Consider the following 27,354-nt stretch of genomic DNA (forward strand, 5'->3'; position numbering starts at 1 on the left):
AAAAGAGAAGGAAGAAAGGAGAAATGCACAGAAAAGAGGATGGTAGGTGAAAAAAAATGGCTGGACGAGTCTCGTGATTTCCATTCAGCCGGCTGGTTTTCGTATTTGCTTCCCCCTATCATGAAATCGCGTTTATTAGAGCGCCTTTTATTCTACGCGTGTAATTTTTACGCTCCGTTGATGCAACGAGCCTGACCCGTAATTCGAAACCGTGTTTTCAGCCTGGGAAAGGCCGGGCTTTTACATCGATACTCGTCGCATCGACAAATCCAGCGTAAAGTTATCGATACACCACAGCACCGTCGGTACCCATTAATCAGTTCCCCGGTTACGCGCCTCGAAATTCTCGAAATTGCTCGTAATTGGTGCTATTATGGCACCGCACCGTACCGCCAGAAAGCACACGATCATCCCGAACCGAGAATTTTCTATTCCGTTTCACTTTCAGTCGGTTCGTTTCCTCTTTCGATACTGTGCTTTGATAATCCGGCAAATAGATAAGGTTTCATTTCAATAGAACATCTCTTAGATCTGAAGAACTCAGTTGCAAACTCTACCTTTTATTTATTTCGTTAAACCTTTTTAGAAAAAGGTTGATAGGATCTTGTTCGGTTAGTTTGTCAATGGATCGAATTACTTGTTATCAGATGTTAATTTTGTAAAATATCGTAGAAAAACATAGAGAAGTTTGTATTAAATACTATCGTTTATATTCAAGGATTCTGACTGCAAATTATGTATCTTCCTCTGGAAAAGACTGAACCTTTATTTGTTACATGTAGCAATTATTTGTTTGCGATGGTGAAGGTTTGTACGATGAAATATGATTAAATGTATTAGTAAATTATTGTAGAATATCTTTGAATAATTGTTTACAACTATCGCGTCGTGTAATGGAAAAATATTCAACGAAACTTAGACATAAATGTCCGTTATGTAGGAAAATTTATTAACACCGATAAGTTGTAACTCACAGCTTGGAGAATCTCACTAACAATGTTGCGCAAGGATAGCCAACAAACTTCGATTCCACTTTACCAAATTCAGACGGCGTTCCACAATTACTTTACTCCACATAGAATACCACTACAGCGCTTTTACCTTAAAATTCTCCGCAATAACCGTCTCACGAACTCATTTCCTATTTTCTGATTAAAAGCAAATAGGCTTACTTCCACTTTACCTTGCCTTCCTCCAACCAACTTTTATTCAAACAATCGCCAACTTCCTCCAACCTTGTCCTTCCTCGATACACCGCGTAATTGAACGATACAGCGTTAGGTATCGAGGCACGAAGGCGAAGAAAGTCATGTGTAAGGGTGTTTGAATGGGGTCGATACGTCGAAGCTCGGTCTTGTGGATGGTAAGAAGGTGGAGAGGCATGGCAAGTGGTCGATTACACGTTATTGCTCCGTGTGCTACGCTTCCGGGTGGCTGCATCTGCATAAACACGATGTCGTTGCCGAGGCTCGGTCAGAAATTCCAACTTGGTTATTTTGCTAGGGAGTGGCGTGAGCGTATCGATTTTCCGCGCTCACCTCCCGAACCACCGTAAACGGAAAACACCGCCGGTATCGTTCGCGAGTTACAGCTTATACATCGCCTCAGATTCGAACGCTACCTTGTTTTCACGTTGCGTTTCCACGTGTGATGCACGTGTGTTTGTACCGAAGTAGGTTACAGTTATTCGTTTCGCTATTCACAGCGTTATTCGAATCGAAGGTTTAATAAATTGGGGAAATTTATTAGGCAAATAGATTTGAAAAAGTTGGTTCATTTTCGTGGTGGAAGATTTGATTGGATTTCAAGCTGTATAATTACGTCTGTAGGAAATCTGTTAGGATATAAATTTTGTCTGCATATCACTGTGGTTTTACTCATTCGCAATTGTATATGTGATTGGGTTTAAGGTTTCGTGATCCGCGGGATTTATCAGTTTCAATGGATTTGAAGAAGTTGATTTATCGTTCGCGGTGGAAGATGCGATTGGATTGAAAGTTGTGTGATTACATCTATAGGGGATTTGTTAGGATAGAAATTTTGTCTTCGTACGATTGTGGTTTTGGTTATCCCGTTATTCGCAATTGAAAATGTTCTGATTGGATTCAAGGTTTCACGATTGCAGGAATTTATCAGCGAATAGGTTTGATTGACTGTGTTCGGGTGTGTTTGAAAAAGAAGAAGTTCATTCTACGTGGACGAATTTGGATCGATGGTTGTATAATTGTATAGGGGAATTTGTTAGGATGCATTTTTATGGATGTAATTTTCGGTTACTTGTGATTGAAGGCGTCGTGACTAGATCGGAGATCATATCATAAAATTATGCAGAGAAATTTATTGGGAGATTGATTTTGTTAGGTTGCAACCCGATATATCTCAATCTAAAAAACGTAATTTTATTCGCATAATTAAACTTTGAGCTTCAACCGAAAATCAAAATACCCTTTGCGTTTTAAATAATAATTAATGGATGCTGAAATATTTTTACAAGGTAATTCGATCAAGACACTGAAATCACTATCCAACGAAATCAGAGGCGAAAGTTGGAAATTCCGTTTGTTAGCTCTCTTATTTTCAAATGGATTTTCAGGCTCGACCGTGTTTGAAGCGCATTTAAATTGGTCAGACGTAACCAAACAGATTACGGGCCGTGCAAAAGCGTCGGATGGTTTGTCCGTACCGAGTTTTAAGGGAATTAGGTTTTTCGATGCGATCCCGACCGCGTCGATCTCCAAATTGATATTACAAATTACCAGAACAGTTAATTAAAACTATGCCGTAGTCCCGTCCCAATTAAGCTTCTGTCGATTCTTCCGGAGCAGTAACTCATAACTCTGTGAAATCGTATGAAACTCGTTTCAGTTATACAAATTGTTTGAATAGTTTGTTATTCCCGCGTGATTACCTCTAACATTTACAAAAGAAATGCTCCATTAACTTTAATTTTAATTAACAATGCTGTTATAAAAATAAAAGTTGGACGTTTCATTTTCTTTTCGCCTAATAGTCCAAGAATCGGTTTCATCAACCAGTTAGCTTTTTGAAAATACCTAACATGTGTCGCAAAAGATATACTCGTCAAACGCACAGTACGTTACGTTTGTGGTAAGTAGTAATGAAACGACTGTTTTATTTCTTAATTTTATTGCTAACAGAGCTTGTTATAATACAAAATGTTGCCATTTCTTCATGAAGAGCGTGACATATTTTCACGAGTATACTCGTTAAAAACAAATGACTGGTTAAAAATATGAAAATAGTATGTGATCTATCGACACTATCGACTCCAAAGCGAAGATATTCAATCGATAAGTCAAAGCCGAACGATGAAAGAAACTCGGGCATCGTCTTGCTAGTTTTAATCGAATCGCCGGTCCCACAAAGTTGATACGTCTAGTTTTGCCGTTTTATTTGTTCTCGGTTAGTAATCCGCATCGTCGAGTCTCGACTTTTCAAGTGAAAACCTTTGGCAATCGCGTTCGGTACACAAGCGTGCCGAGAGTGGATGAGTTGGGAACTGTGCTCGTAACGAGGCGACGACGCGAGGTTGACTTGCAGGAACCTCTGAAATTGAAACTTGGACCTGTTCGAGTGCTGCAACGTTACAACTTACATCCTCGTCCGGGACTCTAATTTAAGAACTTTATATGGATTCCAATTTCCTCGCGCCGGAAACCGTCGGCGTGCGCGACACTTTCTTTGATCCTGGAATTCTTTGTTTACCCTGTCTATCCTGGCGACCTGTTTAAGGTGTCGCGTCTCGACGATCGATCTTTCTTCAGGCTAATCAGACGCGGTTTATCGGGTTGTTATTAAAGCGATGGTTGGATAAACTGAAACGTAGGATTTCCAAAGCTTGTGTTTTTTCCCTGAGTTCCGGCAACCTGCTTTTTTAATATACAAAATAAAACAGAAACGCAGAATTTTTACAGCTATTGTTTTTTCGTTGAATCGTTATACACTAATATTGGCTTGGCAACTAAGTGATTGTGGATTTTGCCAACACCGCCTATTGACAAAATCCAATAGGTGGTGTTGGCAAAATCCACAATCACTTAGTTTACCCAATAATAGATTCTATTATTATAACATATTGTAGCTGAGCAAAATCTCCTTATTTCGTTCTGATACACATAGCAATTCTTTGGAATTTTCAAAAGGATTGCTGGACACACCTATCACAAACTTTGGATGCAAGAATTTATATTCCTCATCATGCATGGATAATACTCTAAAATAACACAAATTACAAAATAATGAGAAAAAGATATGTTGATGATATGATGAAGATATGACAACGTGAGTTCGTGCTCGCCCTTCGCATGCGGATGCACTAGTTACAAAAAGCAGTAACTAGAAAATTGTTCCAGATGCTATCGATAGACCCGATCGATATTTTTTAGATGCTCCTTTGTTTTTTTCCCTAGTCTACGCAAGCGCGTGCAATAAAGGTTTTTTTCGGCTCAGAACGGTGTGATTATTTATGCAATATTGTAATAACTATTGTGATCCTATCTCTGAATGTAAAAATAACAACAGGTTATGAGCTCAAGTTCAACAATTAGTTATTATTTTTGTTGAAAATATTATTAATAGTAATAATATTGAGGAGCACGGGAGATAACCTAAAAATAAAAAAAAGGGGGGGGTGCGTGATCGATGATTCAGTGTTGAATATCGTAAGGGCGCTTTATCAAATATATAATAATTGCTTGCGTGATAACACAGTTATCAAAAGAACATAAAAATGTCGAGCGGAGCGAGTTCAAGTATCGAAAAACTAAACAAAGAAAATTACGACACGTCGAAATTGCAAATGGAAGCAATACTCATCAAAGATGAATTGTGAGAATATGTAAACGGTTCAATAATCTGACCTGAAACAGCGAATGAAGCCTCTTTATGGGATAAAAAGGATGGTAAAGCTAGGGCCGATATTATTCTTACCATGAGTTCGAGTGAGCTATGTCATGTGAAGCATTGCAAAACTTCACATGAAGTATGGAATAAATTGAAGGAGGTTTACGAATCCAAAGGACCCGCAAGAAAGGCTACGCTCCTGAAGCAATTATTATTCACGAAAATGTCCCGTAGTGAAGATATGTCCGATCACTTAAATAATTTTTTCAGTCACGCGGATAAATTAAAAGAAATGGATATTGTAGTCGCTGATGATTTATTGTCAGTCCTATTATTATATGGCACCCCGAATACATACGAAAATTTTAAATGTGCGATCGAATTACGGGATCAATTACCTACCCCAGATGCGCTTAAGATAAAATTACTAGAAGAAGCTAATTCTCGTCATAATTCAAATGCTGTGTATGATCACCAGGAAGCTCTACAAGTGGAAGATCTAAATAAACACACGAGGTATGATAAAAATAGAAAATCTTCAGATAAAAATGGGTTTATTGAAACTAATCAAGTAAAACACATTGAATGTTTTTACTGCCATAAACGTGGATATAGGGCACATCAATGCTTGAAGAAGAAAAGGGATAATCATAAAGCTGAACAAGCACAGGTTCCTGGAATATCCAAAACTGAAAAATGCTTACGTGCTTCCAATATTCAGTATGAAGATAATCAGGATAGTATTATCACTGTTTATTATCATGTTTCATTGAATATAAACAGGGAACCACTAATGGAATGGTGCATTGACAGTGATGCTACATCACATATATGCTGTGACATAAGCCGTTTTGAATCCATACAGCCAATCAAAAATCAAAAATCAAAACGTGAAATCAACGAATGGCAAAAGCCAGCTGAAATCAAAGGTACCGCAGTATTATTTAACTGTATAAAAAACAAGCTGTGGAATTTTGTCCAATTTCAATTGGAAAACAAGTTGCACGTACCAATATTGAAAGCAAATTTGATTTTGGTATCAAAAGTTGCACCGACTGAAAAAAGGTTTGTATTTACAAACGAAATGGCTACAATATTTGAAAAGAATGATGAAAAATAAATTCAAGCAAATATTACAACTCACCTGAAATTGATTTGAACATCCATCAGTCTCTGATAGGATCATTAATGTATTTCTGCCATTAAGTTGTTTTAATAACAACCCAAAGAAGAGTCATTGGTTATCTGCCAAATTGGTCTTATGTTATTGTTAATGGGAATGTCTAACATTGGTCCATGTTTCAGAAATATTAGTGAAGATCTAACAGGATATGTCAACTCCGACTGGAGAGGTGATATTGACGATAGGAAATCCAGAACTGGCTTTGTATTCAAACTATCGAATGGTGTTATATCTTGGGAATCCAGAAAGCAAGAAAGTGTGGCTACTTCCAACAATGAAGCCAAATACATGGCACTAACAGAATCCATTAGATGATTTCTAAGCAGGTTTGATGTGATGACTGAAGAAAGAGCAACCAAAATATATTGCAACAACCAGAGTGCAGCTAAATTGGTAAAAAATCCAGTGTTCCACGGTCAAAGGAAGCATATAGACATCCGCTATCATTATGTTCGTGAGATTTTCCAAAAGGGAATCATTGGAATTTTCTATATGCCCACAAATGAGATGCCAGCTGATTTACTAATAAAAAGCTTGGACAAGCCAAGTCACAATGCTCACCTAGAAACTATTGGTTTGACGAGCATTCGAATTCCGTTGAGAGGAGATGTTGAAAATAACAACGTGAGTTCGTGCTCATCCTCCACATGCGGATGCGCTAGTTCCAAAAAGCAGTAACTAGAAGATTGTTCTAGATGCTATCGATACACTCGATCGATATTTTTAGATGCTCCTTTGTTTTTTTCCTAGTCTACGTAAGCGCGTACAATAAAGGTTTTTTTCGGCTCAGAACGGTGTGATAGATTTATCCGTGCAATATTCTAATAACTATTGTGATCCTATATCTGAATGTAAAAATAACAACAGGAAGATCCAAATAAACACACGAGGTATGATAAAAATAGAAAAGGTTTTTTTCGGCTCAGAACGGTGTGATAGATTTATCCGTACAATATTCTAATAACTATTGTGATCCTATCTCTGAATGTAAAAATAACAACAGGAAGATCCAAATAAACACACGAGGTATGGTAAAAATAGAAAAGGTCTTTTTCGGCTCAGAACGGTGTGATAGATTTATCCGTGCAATATTCTAATAACTATTGTGATCCTATCTCTGAATGTAAAAATAACAACAGGAAGATCCAAATAAACACACGAGGTATGATAAAAATAGAAAATCTTCAGATAAAAATGGGTTTATTGAAACTAATCAAGTAAAACACATTGAATGTTTTTACTGCCACAATCGTGGATATAAGGCACATCAATGCTTGAAGAAGAAAATGGATAATCATAAAGCTGAACTAGCACAGGTTACTGGAATACCCAAAACTGAACAATGCTTACGTGCTTCCAATATTCAGTATGAAGATAATCAGGATAGTATTATCACTGTTTATTATCATGTTTCATTGAATGTAAACAGGGAACTACTAATGGAATGGTGCATTGGCAGTGATGCTACATCACATATATGCTGTGACATAAGCCGTTTTGAATCCATACAGCCAATCAAAAATCAAAACGTGAAATCAGCGAATGGCAAGCCAGCTAAAATCAGCGAATGGCAAGCCGGCTGAAATCAAAGGTACTGCAGTATTATTTAACTGTATAAAAAACAAGCCGTGGAAGTTTTGATTGGAAAACACATTGCATGTACCAGTATTAAAAGCAATTTTGATTTCGGTATCAAAAGTTGCAGTCACTGGAAAAAGGTTCCTATTTACAAACCAAATGGCTACAATATTTGAAAAGAACGATGAAAAATATATTCAAGCAAATATTACAACTCACCTGAAATTGATTTGAACATCCATCAGTCTCTGATAGGATCATTAATGTATTTCTGCCATTAAGTTGTTTCAATAACAACCCAAAGAACAGCCATTGGTTATCTGCCAAATTGGTCTTATGTTATTGTTAATGGGAATGTCTAACATTGGTCCATGTTTCAGAAATATTAGTGAAGATCTAACAGGATATGTCAACTCCGACTGGAGAGGTGATATTGACGATAGGAAATCCAGATCTGGCTTTGTATTCAAACTATCGAATGGTGTTATATCTTGGAAATCCAGAAAGCAAGAAAGTGTGGCTAATTCCAACACTGAAGCTAAATACATGGCACTAACAGAATCCACTAGATGATTTCTAAACAGGTTTGATGTGATGGCTGAAGAAAGAGCAACCAAAATATATTGCAACAACCAGAGTGCAGCTGAATTGGTAAAAAATCCAGTGTTCCACGGTCAAAGGAAGCATATAGATATCCGCTATCATTATGTTCGTGAGATTTTCCAAAAGGGAATCATTGGAATTTTCTATATGCCCACAAATGAGATGCCAGCTGATTTACTAACAAAAAGCTTGGGCAAGCCAAGTCACAATGCTCACCTAGAAACCATTGGTTTGACGAGCATTCGAATTCCGTTGAGAGGAGATGTTGAAAATAACAACGTGAGTTCGTGCTCATCCTCCACATGCGGATGCGCTAGTTCCAAAAAGCAGTAACTAGAAGATTGTTCTAGATGCTATCGATACACTCGATCGATATTTTTAGATGCTCCTTTGTTTTTTTCCTAGTCTACGTAAGCGCGTACAATAAAGGTTTTTTTCGGCTCAGAACGGTGTGATAGATTTATCCGTGCAATATTCTAATAACTATTGTGATCCTATCTCTGAATGTAAAAATAACAACAGGAAGATCCAAATAAACATATCATATCAACCAATATGTTTATATATTATGTATATAGGAGGTATGATAAAAATAGAAAATCTTCAGATAAAAATGGGTTTATTAAAACTAATCAAGTAAAACACATTGAATGTTTTTACTGCCATAAACGTGGATATAGGGCACATCAATGCTTGAAGAAGAAAAGGGATAATCATAAAGCTGAACTAGGACAAGTTACTGGAATATCAAAAACTGAACAATGCTTACATGCTTCCAATATTCAGTATGAAGATAATCAGGATAGTATTATCACTGTTTATTATCATGTTTCATTGAATATAAACAGGGAACCACTATTGGAATGGTGCATCGGCAGTGATGCTACATCACATATATGCTGTGACATAAGCCGTTTTGAATCCATACAGCCAATCAAAAATCAAAACGTGAAATCAGCGAATGGCAAGCCAGCTAAAATCAGCGAATGGCAAGCCAGCTAAAATCAGCGAATGGCAAGCCGGCTGAAATCAAAGGTACTGCAGTATTATTTAACTGCATAAAAAACAAGCCGTGGAAGTTTTGATTGGAAAACACATTGCATGTACCAGTATTAAAAGCAAATTTGATTTCGGTATCAAAAGTTGCAGTCACTGGAAAAAGGTTCCTATTTACAAACCAAATGGCTACAATATTTGAAAAGAACGATGAAAAATATATTCAAGCAAATATTACAACTCACCTGAAATTGATTTGAACATCCATCAGTCTCTGATAGGATCATTAATGTATTTCTGCCATTAAGTTGTTTCAATAACAACCCAAAGAAGAGTCATTGGTTATCTGCCAAATTGGTCTTATGTTATTGTTAATGGGAATGTCTAACATTGGTCCATGTTTCAGAGATATTAGTGAAGATCTAACAGGATATGTCAACTCCGACTGGAGAGGTGATATTGACGATAGGAAATCCAGAACTGGCTTTGCATTCAAACTATCGAATGGTGTTATATCTTGGAAATCCAGAAAGCAAGAAAGTGTGGCTAATTCCAACACTGAAGCCAAATACATGGCACTAACAGAATCCACTAGATGATTTCTAAGCAGGTTTGATGTGATGGCTGAAGAAAGAGCAACCAAAATATATTGCAACAACCAGCTAAATTGCTAATTGCAGCTAAATTGGTAAAAAATCGAATGTTCCACGGTCAAAGGAAGCATATAGACATCCGCTATCATTATGTTCGTGAGATTTTTCAAAAGGGAATCATTGGAATTTTCTATATGCCCACAAATGAGATGCCAGCTGATTTACTAACAAAAAGCTTGGGCAAGCCAAGTCACAATGCTCACCTAGAAACCATTGGTTTGACGAGCATTCGAATTCCGTTGAGAGGAGATGTTGAAAATAACAACGTGAGTTCGTGCTCATCCTCCACATGCGGATGCGCTAGTTCCAAAAAGCAGTAACTAGAAGATTGTTCTAGATGCTATCGATACACTCGATCGATATTTTTAGATGCTCCTTTGTTTTTTTCCTAGTCTACGTAAGCGCGTACAATAAAGGTTTTTTTCGGCTCAGAACGGTGTGATAGATTTATCCGTGCAATATTCTAATAACTATTGTGATCCTATCTCTGAATGTAAAAATAACAACAGGAAGATCCAAATAAACATATCATATCAACCAATATGTTTATATATTATGTATATACGAGGTATGATAAAAATAGAAAATCTTCAGATAAAAATGGGTTTATTAAAACTAATCAAGTAAAACACATTGAATGTTTTTACTGCCATAAACGTGGATATAGGGCACATCAATGCTTGAAGAAGAAAAGGGATAATCATAAAGCTGAACTAGGACAGGTTACTGGAATATCAAAAACTGAACAATGCTTACATGCTTCCAATATTCAGTATGAAGATAATCAGGATAGTATTATCACTGTTTATTATCATGTTTCATTGAATATAAACAGGGAACCACTATTGGAATGGTGCATCGGCAGTGATGCTACATCACATATATGCTGTGACATAAGCCGTTTTGAATCCATACAGCCAATCAAAAATCAAAACGTGAAATCAGCGAATGGCAAGCCAGCTAAAATCAGCGAATGGCAAGCCGGCTGAAATCAAAGGTACTGCAGTATTATTTAACTGTATAAAAAACAAGCCGTGGAAGTTTTGATTGGAAAACACATTGCATGTACCAGTATTAAAAGCAATTTTGATTTCGGTATCAAAAGTTGCAGTCACTGGAAAAAGGTTCCTATTTACAAACCAAATGGCTACAATATTTGAAAAGAACGATGAAAAATATATTCAAGCAAATATTACAACTCACCTGAAATTGATTTGAACATCCATCAGTCTCTGATAGGATCATTAATGTATTTCTGCCATTAAGTTGTTTCAATAACAACCCAAAGAACAGCCATTGGTTATCTGCCAAATTGGTCTTATGTTATTGTTAATGGGAATGTCTAACATTGGTCCATGTTTCAGAAATATTAGTGAAGATCTAACAGGATATGTCAACTCCGACTGGAGAGGTGATATTGACGATAGGAAATCCAGATCTGGCTTTGTATTCAAACTATCGAATGGTGTTATATCTTGGAAATCCAGAAAGCAAGAAAGTGTGGCTAATTCCAACACTGAAGCTAAATACATGGCACTAACAGAATCCACTAGATGATTTCTAAACAGGTTTGATGTGATGGCTGAAGAAAGAGCAACCAAAATATATTGCAACAACCAGAGTGCAGCTGAATTGGTAAAAAATCCAGTGTTCCACGGTCAAAGGAAGCATATAGATATCCGCTATCATTATGTTCGTAAGATTTTTCAAAAGGGAATCATTGGAATTTTCTATATGCCCACAAATGAGATGCCAGCTGATTTACTAACAAAAAGCTTGGGCAAGCCAAGTCACAATGCTCACCTAGAAACCATTGGTTTGACGAGCATTCGAATTCCGTTGAGAGGAGATGTTGAAAATAACAACGTGAGTTCGTGCTCATCCTCCACATGCGGATGCGCTAGTTCCAAAAAGCAGTAACTAGAAGATTGTTCTAGATGCTATCGATACACTCGATCGATATTTTTAGATGCTCCTTTGTTTTTTTCCTAGTCTACGTAAGCGCGTACAATAAAGGTTTTTTTCGGCTCAGAACGGTGTGATAGATTTATCCGTGCAATATTCTAATAACTATTGTGATCCTATCTCTGAATGTAAAAATAACAACAGGAAGATCCAAATAAACATATCATATCAACCAATATGTTTATATATTATGTATATACGAGGTATGATAAAAATAGAAAATCTTCAGATAAAAATGGGTTTATTAAAACTAATCAAGTAAAACACATTGAATGTTTTTACTGCCATAAACGTGGATATAGGGCACATCAATGCTTGAAGAAGAAAAGGGATAATCATAAAGCTGAACTAGGACAGGTTACTGGAATATCAAAAACTGAACAATGCTTACATGCTTCCAATATTCAGTATGAAGATAATCAGGATAGTATTATCACTGTTTATTATCATGTTTCATTGAATATAAACAGGGAACCACTATTGGAATGGTGCATCGGCAGTGATGCTACATCACATATATGCTGTGACATAAGCCGTTTTGAATCCATACAGCCAATCAAAAATCAAAACGTGAAATCAGCGAATGGCAAGCCAGCTAAAATCAGCGAATGGCAAGCCGGCTGAAATCAAAGGTACTGCAGTATTATTTAACTGCATAAAAAACAAGCCGTGGAAGTTTTGATTGGAAAACACATTGCATGTACCAGTATTAAAAGCAAATTTGATTTCGGTATCAAAAGTTGCAGTGACTGGAAAAAGGTTCCTATTTACAAACCAAATGGCTACAATATTTGAAAAGAACGATGAAAAATATATTCAAGCAAATATTACAACTCACCTGAAATTGTTTTGAACAACCATCAGTCTCTGATAGGATCATTAATGTATTTCTGCCATTAAGTTGTTTCAATAACAACACAAAGAAGAGTCATTGGTTATCTGCCAAATTGGTCTTATGTTATTGTTAATGGGAATGTCTAACATTGGTCCATGTTTCAGAAATATTAGTGAACATCTAGCAGGATATGTCAACTCCGACTGGAGAGGTGATATTGACGATAGGAAATCCAGAACTGGCTTTGCATTCAAACTATCGAATGGTGTTATATCTTGGGAAGCCAGAAAGCAAGAAAGTGTGGCTAATTCCAACACTGAAGCCAAATACATGGCACTAACAGAATCCACTAGATGATTTCTAAGCAGGTTTGATGTGATGGCTGAAGAAAGAGCAACCAAAATATATTGCAACAACCAGCTAAATTGCTAATTGCAGCTAAATTGGTAAAAAATCGAATGTTCCACGGTCAAAGGAAGCATATAGACATCCGCTATCATTATGTTCGTGAGATTTTTCAAAAGGGAATCATTGGAATTTTCTATATGCCCACAAATGAGATGCCAGCTGATTTACTAACAAAAAGCTTGGGCAAGCCAAGTCACAATGCTCACCTAGAAACCATTGGTTTGACGAGCATTCGAATTCCGTTGAGAGGAGATGTTGAAAATAACAACGTGAGTTCGTGCTCATCCTCCACATGCGGATGCGCTAGTTCCAAAAAGCAGTAACTAGAAGATTGTTCTAGATGCTATCGATACACTCGATCGATATTTTTAGATGCTCCTTTGTTTTTTTCCTAGTCTACGTAAGCGCGTACAATAAAGGTTTTTTTCGGCTCAGAACGGTGTGATAGATTTATCCGTGCAATATTCTAATAACTATTGTGATCCTATCTCTGAATGTAAAAATAACAACAGGAAGATCCAAATAAACACACGAGGTATGGTAAAAATAGAAAAGGTTTTTTTCGGCTCAGAACGGTGTGATAGATTTATCCGTGCAATATTCTAATAACTATTTTGATCCTATCTCTGAATGTAAAAATAACAACAGGAAGATCCAAATAAACACACGAGGTATGATAAAAATAGAAAATCTTCAGATAAAAATGGGTTTATTGAAACTAATCAAGTAAAACACATTGAATGTTTTTACTGCCACAATCGTGGATATAGGGCACATCAATGCTTGAAGAAGAAAAGGGATAATCATAAAGCTGAACTAGGACAGGTTACTGGAATATCAAAAACTGAACAATGCTTACGTGCTTCCAATATTCAGTATGAAGATAATCAGGATAGTATTATCACTGTTTATTATCATGTTTCATTGAATATAAACAGGGAACCACTATTGGAATGGTGCATTGGCAGTGATGCTACATCACATATATGCTGTGACATAAGCCGTTTTGAATCCATACAGCCAATCAAAAATCAAAACGTGAAACCAGCGAATGGCAAGCTAGCTAAAATCAGCGAATGGCAAGCCAGCTGAAATCAAAGGTACTGCAGTATTATTTAACTGCATAAAAAACAAGCCGTGGAAGTTTTGATTGGAAAACACATTGCATGTACCAGTATTAAAAGCAAATTTGATTTCGGTATCAAAAGTTGCAGTCACTGGAAAAAGGTTCCTATTTACAAACCAAATGGCTACAATATTTGAAAAGAACGATGAAAAATATATTCAAGCAAATATTACAACTCACCTGAAATTGTTTTGAACATCCATCAGTCTCTGATAGGATCATTAATGTATTTCTGCCATTAAGTTGTTTCAATAACAACCCAAAGAAGAGTCATTGGTTATCTGCCAAATTGGTCTTATGTTATTGTTAATGGGAATGTCTAACATTGGTCCATGTTTCAGAAATATTAGTGAACATCTAACAGGATATGTCAACTCCGACTGGAGAGGTGATATTGACGATAGGAAATCCAGAACTGGCTTTGCATTCAAACTATCGAATGGTGTTATATGTTGGGAAGCCAGAAAGCAAGAAAGTGTGGCTAATTCCAACACTGAAGCCAAATACATGGCACTAACAGAATCCACTAGATGATTTCTAAGCAGGTTTGATGTGATGGCTGAAGAAAGAGCAACCAAAATATATTGCAACAACCAGAGTGCAGCTAAATTGGTAAAAAATCGAATGTTCCACGGTCAAAGGAAGCATATAGACATCCGCTATCATTATGTTCGTGAGATTTTTCAAAAGGGAATCATTGGAATTTTCTATATGCCCACAAATGAGATGCCAGCTGATTTACTAACAAAAAGCTTGGGCAAGCCAAGTCACAATGCTCACCTAGAAACCATTGGTTTGACGAGCATTCGAATTCCGTTGAGAGGAGATGTTGAAAATAACAACGTGAGTTCGTGCTCATCCTCCACATGCGGATGCGCTAGTTCCAAAAAGCAGTAGCTAGAAGATTGTTCTAGATGCTATCGATACACTCGATCGATATTTTTAGATGCTCCTTTGTTTTTTTCCTAGTCTACGTAAGCGCGTACAATAAAGGTTTTTTTCGGCTCAGAACGGTGTGATAGATTTATCCGTGCAATATTCTAATAACTATTGTGATCCTATCTCTGAATGTAAAAATAACAACAGGAAGATCCAAATAAACATATCATATCAACCAATATGTTTATATATTATGTATATACGAGGTATGATAAAAATAGAAAATCTTCAGATAAAAATGGGTTTATTAAAACTAATCAAGTAAAACACATTGAATGTTTTTACTGCCATAAACGTGGATATAGGGCACATCAATGCTTGAAGAAGAAAAGGGATAATCATAAAGCTGAACTAGGACAGGTTACTGGAATATCAAAAACTGAACAATGCTTACATGCTTCCAATATTCAGTATGAAGATAATCAGGATAGTATTATCACTGTTTATTATCATGTTTCATTGAATATAAACAGGGAACCACTATTGGAATGGTGCATCGGCAGTGATGCTACATCACATATATGCTGTGACATAAGCCGTTTTGAATCCATACAGCCAATCAAAAATCAAAACGTGAAATCAGCGAATGGCAAGCCAGCTAAAATCAGCGAATGGCAAGCCGGCTGAAATCAAAGGTACTGCAGTATTATTTAACTGCATAAAAAACAAGCCGTGGAAGTTTTGATTGGAAAACACATTGCATGTACCAGTATTAAAAGCAAATTTGATTTCGGTATCAAAAGTTGCAGTGACTGGAAAAAGGTTCCTATTTACAAACCAAATGGCTACAATATTTGAAAAGAACGATGAAAAATATATTCAAGCAAATATTACAACTCACCTGAAATTGATTTGAACATCCATCAGTTTCTGATAGGATCATTAATGTATTTCCGCCATAGCTACCAGGTCCGATGTAATGTATGCCATGAGCACATTAAGTTGTTTTAATAACAACCCAAAGAAGAGTCATTGGTTATCTGCCAAATTGGTCTTACTTTATTGTTAATGGGAATGTCTAACATTGGTCTATGTTTCAGAGATATTAGTGAAGATCTAACAGGATATGTCAACTCCGACTGGAGAGGTGATATTGACGATAGGAAATCCAGAACTGGCTTTGCATTCAAACAATCGAATGGTGTTATATCTTGGAAATCCAGAAAGCAAGAAAGTGTGGCTACTTCCAACACTGAAGCCAAATACATGGCACTAACAGAATCCACTAGATGATTTCTAAGCAGGTTTGATGTGATGGCTGAAGAAAGAGCAACAAAAATATATTGCAACAATCAGAGTGCAGCTAAATTGGTAAAAAATCCAGTGTTCCACGGTTAAAGGAAGCATATAGACATCCGCTATCATTATGTTCGTGAGATTTTCCAAAAGGGAATCATTGGAATTTTCTATATGCCCACAAATGAGATGCCAGCTGATTTACTAACAAAAAGCTTGGGCAAGCCAAGTCACAATGCTCACCTAGAAACCATTGGTTTGACGAGCATTCGAATTCCGTTGAGAGGAGATGTTGAAAATAACAACGTGAGTTCGTGCTCATCCTCCACATGCGGATGCGCTAGTTCCAAAAAGCAGTAACTAGAAGATTGTTCTAGATGCTATCGATAGACTCGATCGATATTTTTAGATGCTCCTTTGTTTTTTTTTCCTAGTCTACGTAAGCGCGTACAATAAAGATTTTTTTCGGCTCAGAACGGTGTGATAGATTTATCTAACTATGGTGACTATGGTGACTATATAACTATGCTGATCCTACCTCTGAATGTAAAAATAACAACAAGATAAATTTATATAAATTATAAACATAAAAATTACTTTTTACCTTTAATATCTGATATAATATTTTTGCAGTAAATCGACGTTGTACGAAAATAATACAGCAAATTCCTGATCATTAAATTTGTTATTATAAAAGTCCTTTAGTACTGTAGCAGCACATGAGTCAGAGGACAATTCAAATCATGTTGTCTTGCCTCAAAGTATCAAAATCGTTAGGATACAAGTAATGTAAGAACAAATAGACTCCGGGCAAAACAATATCGTCGCTACATGCTACCGTCGAATGAAGACAAATTCAAATTTTCCAATTTCCTTCCGACCAGTTTAAATAAACGGATGCGATCACGAGCAAGAGAGTTCATACCGAGTATCTAACAGTATCTACAGTATCTCCGAATATCACTAGTATCTACCGAGTTACGCGACGAACGTTAACCAGTATTTATCCGCCATTTTATTTTATGATTTATACTTTGTACTAACGACTCACGTATATAGGCTGTACATTAATCTATTATTTTAAATATAATCGACGGTTCCAACAACGAGCAATCTCGTCCTTTAAACCTCGCGTACCAACTATCCTCTACACATAAACCTCTACAGTACTTTGACAAGTTTTCGAATCTGATCAGATGAATAATTGAAATTCCATGATATTGTTTCAAAATATTGGATTGGCAACTATGTGATTGTGGATTTTGTCATTAGGTGGTAATAATATAGTTGCCAACCCAATATATAAAATACGATAACGGTTGTTTACTTTACTTTGCTTTAGTTTTAAAATATGGAATTTTTAAGGTTTCTATTTTTCCAATTGCTATACAATTGTGTATACAAACGTAATATAATTTTTAATTCTTCCATTTTTGTCAAGTATTACGATGCAAAATACAACAGAGAATAGATAGAAATATAAAATTTTCCAAGCTTCTGTTTTTAGAAGATGCAGTACATTAAGACACGGAACAAGGAAGTAACTTATTTTAATTAAAAGTACTTGATAGTTTCTTCGATATTTAAACGATTCAAATTGTGCCTCAAAAATTGTATCGAAATCGATTACCCGGCACAGAACTGCACCTCCAGTTTCAAAGCTATTCATCATGCCAAAGCATCGTTCCGTTGAAGGTTCGGTCTATCCGCGCCAGTCGTAGATAACCAGCACCTAAAGACACCCAGCGCTCTAACGGGGTGATTAATCGTCGACAACCGGCGTCTCCGGTCTCGTCTATTTTCTTATCTCTCGATTAATAATCTGCAACAGAAAGAGCGTTGCTCAGCCAGATGTCGATGACTACAGGCCTGTCTCCTCCTCGTTTCACGAGAGTTCAGCTACGGCTCGGTTCACGATTATTAAAGCACGATCGATCCATGGAATGACTTATTTTTATAATTCGTTCATCGCAAGAACATCACACAAATAATCGTAAATCCCAAGGAAAATTTAAGAAACACAGCGTTTTGTAACACTATCGCCTCTTCAATTCATGAAATCGGTCAATGTAGTTTCCTAGCGCCTCATTCGCATTAAGTTCAAGGCAACTGTTCGTACCGTATCTATATCAGTTTTTTTATTAATCAGCCACGTATTTGTAACGAATTCCTCGTAACTCGCGATCGCTGTAATCTCGACAGTTCTGTTCCGCTATACCACCGATGAAATTTCAGAAATTTTTCGTACGAAACACACGAAGCGTTCAGAAAAAATGTTCTACGGTAAGCGTTCCAATACTTTCGCGATTATCAGTGTATCTCACGGTTAGTATTCTGAGTTTTAACGATCCCTGCGGGGCAATTATGCCCGTGTTCTGCCCCTCGTCACGTAATTGCCTAAAAATTGGGTGAACCTTTCCAATGCACGCGTCGCCAACCGAAAATGTATGCGGAAAGTTTCGCGTTACGGTTTTTCCCTTGGCCAACATTAAGGGAAACTTCGTCGTTGACGATGTTATAATGCGCGACTAGACTCAATGAAAATTCCAAGTTCCTTCGTTCTTGTTCGAACGACGGCGAAAGTTATACCGGTTGATCGCGAAGAACTTGCTAAATGCTGACAAAACGCGGCGAATTTTTGCGGCTGCCAAGATCATTGCGAATTCTCTCGGTGACCTTAATTGACTCAGGAAATAGGCTGGAGACGGTTCAGAACGTTGGTCGATCACTTCGACGAAAGAAATTGATTGGCGATTGTTGAATGGAATTGCCTTTTTGAATAGATGTTCGAGAAGAGGTAACTGATGCTTCGCTAAATCGTAAAATAAAATTGATTTTTTCAAACGAATCTGTAGAAAATTCAAATTGTTACGATAAGTAGCAAAAGCGATAGCGATAATATTAGAAGAATTTTGTAGAATATCAAATAGAAAGGAGTAAACAATTCGTACAAGCTACTGATAGAATAAATTCTTAATTAAACTTGGTTTAGGGGTTCATCCATTTTTATACTTTGTGATAGGGTTTGACGAGTAGGATTCACAAATAAATTCGCTACTCGAGGGACTAAAAATTTCATAGAGGCGAAGAATACGCGAAAATATAATTTATTATAGTAGTAAATAGTCGACATAATGAAATACACGATATATTTCAAAGAAATTCATAAACATATATATTAGAATTAATAAAACTGCTGGCGATACAATATCGGCAAAATAAATTCTCAAACATCACCGAAAATATCGGTGGAAAGTTCATTTAAAAAAGTTCAATTTATCGAGCTGTCTGACTATGACGTTGCGCCAGTGGTAGAAACTTAAAACAAAGCCGACAGTTTGAATCATTCTCGTGCCGTTTCTTTTCTATAAAGAAGAATGAATTCCCAATTGCACGCTGCGTCTCTCAATGCACGAAAATCCTCTCCTATCTATCAACCACACGCACCAGACAGTAACGAACTTAACGAACGCTTCCAATCACGCATAAATCTTCAATCGAACATCGTGAAAAATCCACGAAAATCGATTGAAAAGAGACACGGCCGCTCTTTCAGCGTGCTACGCGACTTCGTTTTGAAAAAAATACTTTTCGCTGCAGGTCCATTGTTCGCGCGTATCTGGTTAACGTCCGCTGCCACGGAGAATACGTACTCCCGGGGTTTATTGTGCGAAACATCCAACGCGAGAAGTTGGCGATAATTCGTAGCCGCGCGGATATCGAGCGGATGTTCTTTCCCGGCGCGAAATGAAATTTCAGTGAAAAGTTGTTCCCGCGCGGTTCTTCCTGTGCCGGGTCCAGGCTCGCCACGAGTTCTCCCATTAAATCGTTGCAACACGCGCCGCATATTTACCGACCTCCTTCTTTTTTTCTCTTTCCTTTCATAAGAGAGACGTACGCGTTGTCGCGGTTGTACAATAACTATACCGAATGTCTAAATCTCCTGGATTTATAGATCCAGAAGAATTTCGTTTGAATGGTCCGGCTGAAAACTTGTGTCATCCGTGATTCCTTTCGTTCAAGAGAGACAGTTCTGGAAATTATTGTACTGTAATTTAGACGTATTGATTTCTTACGTATTTGTAAGAATATCGGAAACTCCGAATTTATGAGAATTACGTATGGCAATTGATGTATTCGGCGAAGTTTTTGTACGGAGAAAGTTTTTCGTTTGCTGAAAATTCCTTTAATTTTATTAATTACAGCGAACTATTTTCGTGAATTTTTAGGTTCATCACGGGACGGATATTTTTCACGGAAAGTGCAACTTATTGTAAAGAATAGTATGAAATTTGAAGGTATGACAATTCTTTCTGAATTTTGTCAACTACAGACCTTCCTATTCGATTCGATCATTCTTTGTTAATTTTCATTTTCGCAATAGAAAAGTGTCTTTCTCAACTAAACGTCAATCTATTAAGCGATTTAAAGATTGGCCTACGTGGCGATTCACGAAAAATTCTCTCACCCCTGACTCCCTTCATTCGCCTTGATTCTACCAATTTTCGTATTCGTCATGGAAAGCTTTGCTTCGCAACAGAGCTATTAACTTTTACAAGGAACACTGTGAAATTCGAGTTATTTAGTGAATAACAATGTCGACATTTTTACCTAGCGTGTAGCTGATACCGAAGGGAACGAGAGAGGAAAAAAAAGAACATTTCAGCAGAAATTTTAGGAACGTTCCGGGGATTACAACTCGGCGAAGCCATTTATTTTAAACAATATCGATCCGCCGGCCGTTTTAATTGAAAATTCAGTCGCGTGTTTGGGGGTGGTTCGAGCGAATATCAGTTATCGATGCTTTTTTTTTAACTTGTGCATAACAATTTCGAAATTTTACGAACGATCAAACCGTTTGTCGTTTCCCTTGGACAAACAGACCGGACGAAAAATTATATCCGAAAGGATATGAACATTTTATGCACGGCATAAAATGCTCGCGTTTACAACGTACGAACGTTTCGCTGTTTCCAACGTGTATAAAAAAGATATACGTCCGGAAGAAGCTTATTTCGATGCAGTACAGAGTCTGGCGAATTAGCTTCTTTTTTTCAACCGGTCTCACATTTTTTTTTTTTTTTTTATGTCGACTAAACTCGTCCACCATACGTTGGATCGGATCTCGTTCAGAGACGCGAGAAATAATGCGCGACACTCGTAATCGCGCGAATAATTGCGGCGTGACATAAATTAAAGGTATAATCTGTGGCCCGTGTAATATCCCCTGGGAAAAATGCTGATAATAAAAAGTGCCTCGGTATAAACATTTGTCGGCGATGTTCATATAAATCTGCAGATTTTGCTTGGGATTTTGTAACACAGGCAAGGGGCCGAGAAGTAATATTTTTTGAAAATTAAAACATCGCACGACGTTTTCCTAGTTTTTTCTTCGAACAAACAATCTAACTACGATAAATTCAATTCTTATAGCTCAGATCGTGATGTAGCGTTCCGAATGAAATTCCGCGCTCTTTTGTTAAGATTTATCGTTACCGTGTGAAACTGATAGGTGTCAAGAGTTTATTCCGACTCGAGATGCGTAAAATACTTCTCTTCTCTTATAGTTATCACAAATTACAAGTTTCTTTCGCCGGATTTTTATTATTTTAATAAATAACGATAAAGTATGATTTATTCGTAATACTCAAACAGAGTAATTTGTCTGGTCGTTAATAATCTTACGGTTAATGAATATCTTAAATGTCATTTTTACAGACATTTCAACGTTGAAGATCTTTTAAATCTGCTACTCGTTCATCAACTATAAAATACGATATAAAATGTATGCAAAGTAAATTGATCAATGAGATATACCTTTGTATCTCTTAAGGATCGCAGAGTGTTTTATTTAAAGGTTTTATATAGCAGAGACGTTGGAATAGGAGCATGTTAATGTTAAGGTCGCACGTTGCTGCACTTTGGCTTACAAAAATTCACGTGAAATTGCAAGCTATAGCGAGGCAAGTTAAAAGAATAGGAAGAAAAAGAAAATGACTTTAGAGCGGCTAGAACAACGTCCGCGTAAAACCCTCCGAAAACCGAAACGCCACATGCACTGCATCTAAAATACGCGAAGAATATACAGGGTGTTTCCGCTAACAATCTACGGTCGCGCCTAGTAATTTCAATTGTTTCGTTGCAACTAAGTTTCGTGACCCGCGTTCGAATTACGTTTCTCCGTTTCTCGCATTAAGAGGGGAAAAAGAAAGTTATTCTGAAAAAAATGTTTACGGATTTTAATTAAAATACACAAATACTAATAGGAAACCAAACTTTGTAATGAAAAAAGAGAAGAAAAAGAAAGAAAGAAGAAGAATAATACGTATGAAAGTTGACACGTTCGTTAATTAAAAATGTATCGCGGGAATCGTTATGGGAAAATTTATCGGTTGATTTAAACTAAATGTCAAGTAACATAATTTTGTATTTCAATTTTCAAATTTTTCGTAATATCGAACTTCAATCGTTGTCAATTTGTTAAGTACAAAAATGGGTTATATGAATTGTAGGTTTTTAATGTATGAAACGTTTCAAATAAAATAGGATGTACGTTTAATAAAATTGAATCTATATAATGCTGCCTCGAGCAACGCGGTTTCCATTATTTCTTTTTATTTTTGACAAATTTCATTTTCTATTTACATTAATCACAAATTAATTCATTTAACGGCTAGTACGTCTCTGTCAGCTGCATAGCTACAGTTTCGCTGTGCGTACGCGAAAAATAAATGAATTCTTATCCTTTTCTTCCTTCAAATAGTTTGTCAAATATTCGAATTCGATTTTGTTGCTCGATACATACGGCGATGATTTCGGAAAGACAGTTGCGTCTAATGCTTTCGTAGCGAAGACTACAACGAGTGAATTTAACAGACGTAAATTTTAAGATATAATATACATTTTAAATAGTACATATTATGCGTATGTGCTGGAAATATATGAACATGCGTACGTACGTGAATATTTCAATTTTTGCGGGAGAGAAAGAGGTTCCGCACCTACGCGGATTTAACTCCACGCAATTAACCGACGTGCCTAACCCTTGTTTTAAGCAACGCTGTCGAGCAATTCTTAATTCTATTCACGAATCATGAATGTCATCCCCGACTGATTCAATGATCAACTTGATAACAAAAATAGCACGTTTATAGGGTGTTTCGCATTCTACAAAAAAGACAAAACAACGTTTCAACGTGGTGCAACGCTATCACATTCTTCTATCCTTTATTTTTGCCTAAGAGATTTTTTTCCTAAAAAAAAACATACTCAGTAAAATAACATAAACGAAATAAACATTGAAAGTTTAATACTTAACTGATACAGTTCGGTGTCTTAGAAGCTGATACAAATCAATTCGACCGAACGAATCGTCGCTGCGTCTTGAAACCTTCTTGTTCTATCGATTTTCTGAATCTCAATCAATGATATCAATTTTCATTTAAAGAATTATTAGAACCAAATTATCCCCGTACGTTATATCCTCTACTCGAATCACCTTGTAGACTGGAGAGTACGCCACTGGATAAACCTTCGCGTGTCACGTACAGAGAGAAAGGAAGGGACCGCATTGTACGTACAGGTGCGATGCACTTTTGTGGACGTGCTGCATCTCCATTGTTGCGTCGTGAACATGGACACGGATTTAGCGCGTTTCACGCCACGGAGAAAAAGGAGCAGACAGATCTGCCCTAGTTTGCATGCTCCAGGATTTTGCATATTATGCGACACCCAGGACTTTGCCTCTATATCGTTACGTTTGTAGCAAACTGACAGAAATCTTCGCTCTTACAACGGTGCCTCCTCTGATCTCACGTTCGCTTGATTATTTCACCGAGTTGATACGAGTTTCGGACAGAATTTGTGGTAAAAGGCTTGATTGTGCAAGGGTTGAAAGCTTCCAAGTTTTTATTCGAAGGCATTCGAACAAAAGAATTTTCTTCTAAGGGAAAACTGGGTTTTGGGCGTGTTGGCTGATCGTTAGTTGGCTGCAGATGTTTGTAGGAGGTATATAAAATTATATATATGTATATTAAAATATTTAGAAAATTCTTCTAGAAAATAAAGTGTTTCTTCAGTGTTCGAGAAATTTACTAGACAGTAAATACGTATCAATACCAGGTGCGGTAACAAAATATTATATTTTATTATATTTTTCCAGTGAACCAGGTAAAATGTCCACGGATATTAAAAAGTACACAGGAACTCGTTTCACGTATTTTCGCAGATACTCCATTTTTCCACTTGAAATAAACTTTCGTTAAAGTTTGAAACGCTTAATGAGAAAAAAAAGTACAAATATTTTAAAGACCATCGGTGAATGACACGGATATATTCTAATCGTTGGTCCCGGAAAAAAATCACAACTTTAAAACACGAACCTCAATATGTGTACACAATATAAAATTCTCGAAACAAATAATTTATAAATCAATATACTTCCTATACCAATATTGAAAGTTCTAGGAAAGTTCAGGCGATACGAAAGTTTCTTTACTTTCCACGTAAGAACACGAGAGAAGGGAAGTTGGTATTCTGCGGTATTTTTGTGGCGTTGGTACGCCGTCGACAGAGAAATCGATGGACGTATAACGCGATGTCAGCCGACGTTCTTACACACAACTAACAGAGTCTAGGCTTCCTAATCTGAGCAGCTTAACCTGGACAGAATACTGTCTTAATCGCTCGTGTTTCGCTACAACGCTAGGCTGCAGCTGCGTCCATAGATGTCGAAGTTGCGCCAACACTTGGCACGATACCGTGGGTCCGCTAGGCTACAACGACGTTATGTTATCCCCATCGCAAATTAATGCGACTCAACTTGCCGTATATAGCCAGAGCATACAAGGTATTGAATTATTTCGACGCCTCAATCACTCTGTTCCATTCTAATACGATTCTAATACACGTTACATTACAAATCTGATACACTGCATATCAGTACAAATGTAATTCTTTTAAATGCACCTATATACGTATATTGTTCATATTATTCATACGTAAGCTATTAGGTTGTCCGAAAAGTTTCTTTCGTTCCATAAGGTGATAATAGATGAACAACAATTTCCCTTTTATATTATTTTATTGAATATGATTCATTTCGTTATATTTCTATTATTACGTTTGTGCATAGTTGAATAAACTAATATAAAAAAAATATTGCGCGTCTATTATTTCCTTATAAAACGAAAGAAACTTTTCGGACAACCTAATACATACTCGAAAATCATGTTACCATTCCTCGCGTATCCATCGACAAAATTCCAAAGCGGAAAACCCATCCTGAAAGATCGTTTAGCTCGATCAGACTATACCAAATCAATCAAACGCAAAAATCCGTGACAGACTAAAATCCCTTTGAAAATTCCCGGAGGGATAACTAACGTCCCGAAGAAGTCAGGTCTCGTGTTCGTGTACATCAATCGCGACTACCGCCATTTGTTAAGTTACGCAGTAAAACGGAGATTTACGATGGCGCGTGCGGACCAAACGATGCAAACAAACGAGGGAGAGAGAGAGAGAGAGAGAGAGAGAGAGAGAAGAAGTTTGAAAGTTGTACATATCCAGTTCGAACGCAGATTCGAACATTTTGCGGCTAATCTTTCAAAGGATAAATCCACTTTGTTCGATGAAGAATGTCGAATGAGCGCTTAACTATGGCGAATCGAGCCGGACCATATCGTTAGTAACGCGCAACAGGGGAATTTCGTTGGGCCTCTTCCCCTGTTTCTCTTGATCGTAGCGACCTGCAGGTACAGCTGCGCAACACTGATTCACCCCGTCTGGTTGCGGTGTAGTTTACAATTGGCGGATCTGTAAACACATTAGCCCCAGAGGCAACGACTACGCGTCCTTAATACAACGAATTCCCCGAGCCTGTTTGTACTCGTGACGACGGTCGTGAAATCGCGATTCCTGGCACGTGCTGCACCCGCGCAATACGAATCACTTTCTGCATTCAACGGCGCTGAATTATCGCGTAAGAAATTACGAAAACCATCGACGCGTACCTTTATTTTCTACCGAAGCGTCCTTTAATCAGATTCTGACTGTACATTTGGTCAAATTTGTATAGTTGTCGCAGCGCAACGATACGATCATGAACCCGTCAAATCCAAGGTTTATAACCAAGGAAAAATCAAGGACGCGGAATTTTTTGGAATTAGCATATTTTTCCTCCTTTGCTTGAAGTCTGATCACTTCAGAACTCGTCGCTACCTAATGTGACTGGTGCGTAGGGGTTGGACTTTCTCCTTCTTCGAAACGTGTATTCGCCAATTGCTTATTATCGCCATCCTGTCCTGTTTTCGGAAGAAAATGCCAAGTCAGGTAATTCCAGGTCCACTCGCAGCCTAACATTAACCATTTTTTCTATCATCGCTGTGTAATGGAGCCTCGACAAGTGAACGCGCATTTCTTCTACAAGTCTATGCGTCTATTATAAATTTTTTCCATCCTTACGCTTCAGAGAAACTCGATCGCGTCCAGTTGAACTTCAAAGTAGTCGAGCGATAGTTCACGCGAACGATCTCTCGTACTGCAACGATAATTATAATACGAAAGTGCTGGCGAATGATGCGAAATTTAACATACTTGGTTCTAATTAATAGTATGTAAATACTAGGATAAATATAATGATGTGATAATACTTCTTATGGCCACATATTCTGGTATTATATATTATTGGCTTGGCAACTAAGTGATTGCGGATTTTGTCATTAGGTGGTGTTGATAAACTCCGCAATCACTTAGTTGCCAAGCCAATAGTACGTGAATTACCAGCGTAGTTTTCCGATCGTTTGTTCGAAATTCTTTGGTTGTTTCGAGGTGACGACGAGAGGTATCGTGACTATTGTCGGCGATACGATTGAATTCTCGTCAGAGGCGAGAGAATGGAATGTTGAGGTAGACACGTGTCTACACGAGTTTGTGTGGCATTATGATGGGACGATGGGACGTGTAACGAGAC

The 27,354-nt window shown here is 37.2% G+C and overlaps 1 protein-coding gene and 1 long non-coding RNA gene across 52 annotated transcripts; one reads left to right on the forward strand and one right to left on the reverse strand.

Moving 5' to 3' along the window:
* Nucleotides 1–4,487: 4,487 nt before the first annotated feature.
* On the forward strand, nucleotides 4,488–16,438 carry LOC126914597 (uncharacterized). 50 transcript variants are annotated; one of them, XR_007709732.1, is made up of 6 exons: nucleotides 4,498–4,542; nucleotides 6,914–6,936; nucleotides 8,809–9,389; nucleotides 11,241–11,287; nucleotides 12,888–14,184; nucleotides 15,785–16,169. XR_007709732.1 is itself a non-coding variant. In XM_050718732.1 (4 exons), exons 1-3 carry the CDS (start codon nucleotides 4,952–4,954, stop codon nucleotides 14,174–14,176), a joined length of 750 nt encoding a protein of 249 aa, XP_050574689.1. In that variant the 5' UTR covers nucleotides 4,549–4,951; the 3' UTR covers nucleotides 14,177–14,184; nucleotides 15,785–16,044. The 50 variants fall into 50 exon arrangements, 6 of the variants coding, with proteins under 6 accessions (XP_050574689.1, XP_050574685.1, XP_050574688.1 ...); XR_007709700.1 differs by lacking the exons at nucleotides 4,498–4,542; nucleotides 15,785–16,169 and adding exons at nucleotides 4,549–5,379; nucleotides 7,093–7,208 and having other exon boundaries at nucleotides 5,479–6,956; nucleotides 12,888–13,089; XR_007709729.1 differs by lacking the exon at nucleotides 8,809–9,389 and having other exon boundaries at nucleotides 4,488–4,542; nucleotides 6,914–7,072; nucleotides 10,445–11,287; nucleotides 15,785–16,168.
* LOC126914620 (uncharacterized) lies at nucleotides 7,480–14,405 on the reverse strand. 2 transcript variants are annotated; one of them, XR_007709742.1, is made up of 3 exons: nucleotides 14,391–14,405; nucleotides 12,494–12,679; nucleotides 7,480–7,656 (listed from the first exon to the last, which is right to left on the reverse strand). It is a non-coding gene; the product is annotated as an uncharacterized LOC126914620 (long non-coding RNA). The 2 variants fall into 2 exon arrangements; XR_007709743.1 differs by lacking the exon at nucleotides 7,480–7,656 and adding an exon at nucleotides 9,267–9,281.
* Nucleotides 16,439–27,354: the final 10,916 nt, after the last annotated feature.

The sequence above is a fragment of the Bombus affinis genome, chromosome 3 (assembly GCF_024516045.1).
Source record: "Bombus affinis isolate iyBomAffi1 chromosome 3, iyBomAffi1.2, whole genome shotgun sequence".
Taxonomy (NCBI): Eukaryota; Metazoa; Arthropoda; class Insecta; order Hymenoptera; family Apidae; genus Bombus; species Bombus affinis.

Excerpts from the sequence above, each read along its gene's own strand:
- LOC126914597 (XM_050718728.1), top strand. The coding sequence starts at position 4,952 with ATGAGTTCGAGTGAGCTATGTCATGTGAAGCATTGCAAAACTTCACAT. Across the intron at positions 5,380-5,478 it reads GATCTAAATAAACACACGAG|GGCACATCAATGCTTGAAGA; the intron begins GTATGATAAAAA and ends ACGTGGATATAG. Across the intron at positions 5,929-14,311 it reads GTTGCACCGACTGAAAAAAG|GTTCCTATTTACAAACCAAA; the intron begins GTTTGTATTTAC and ends CACTGGAAAAAG.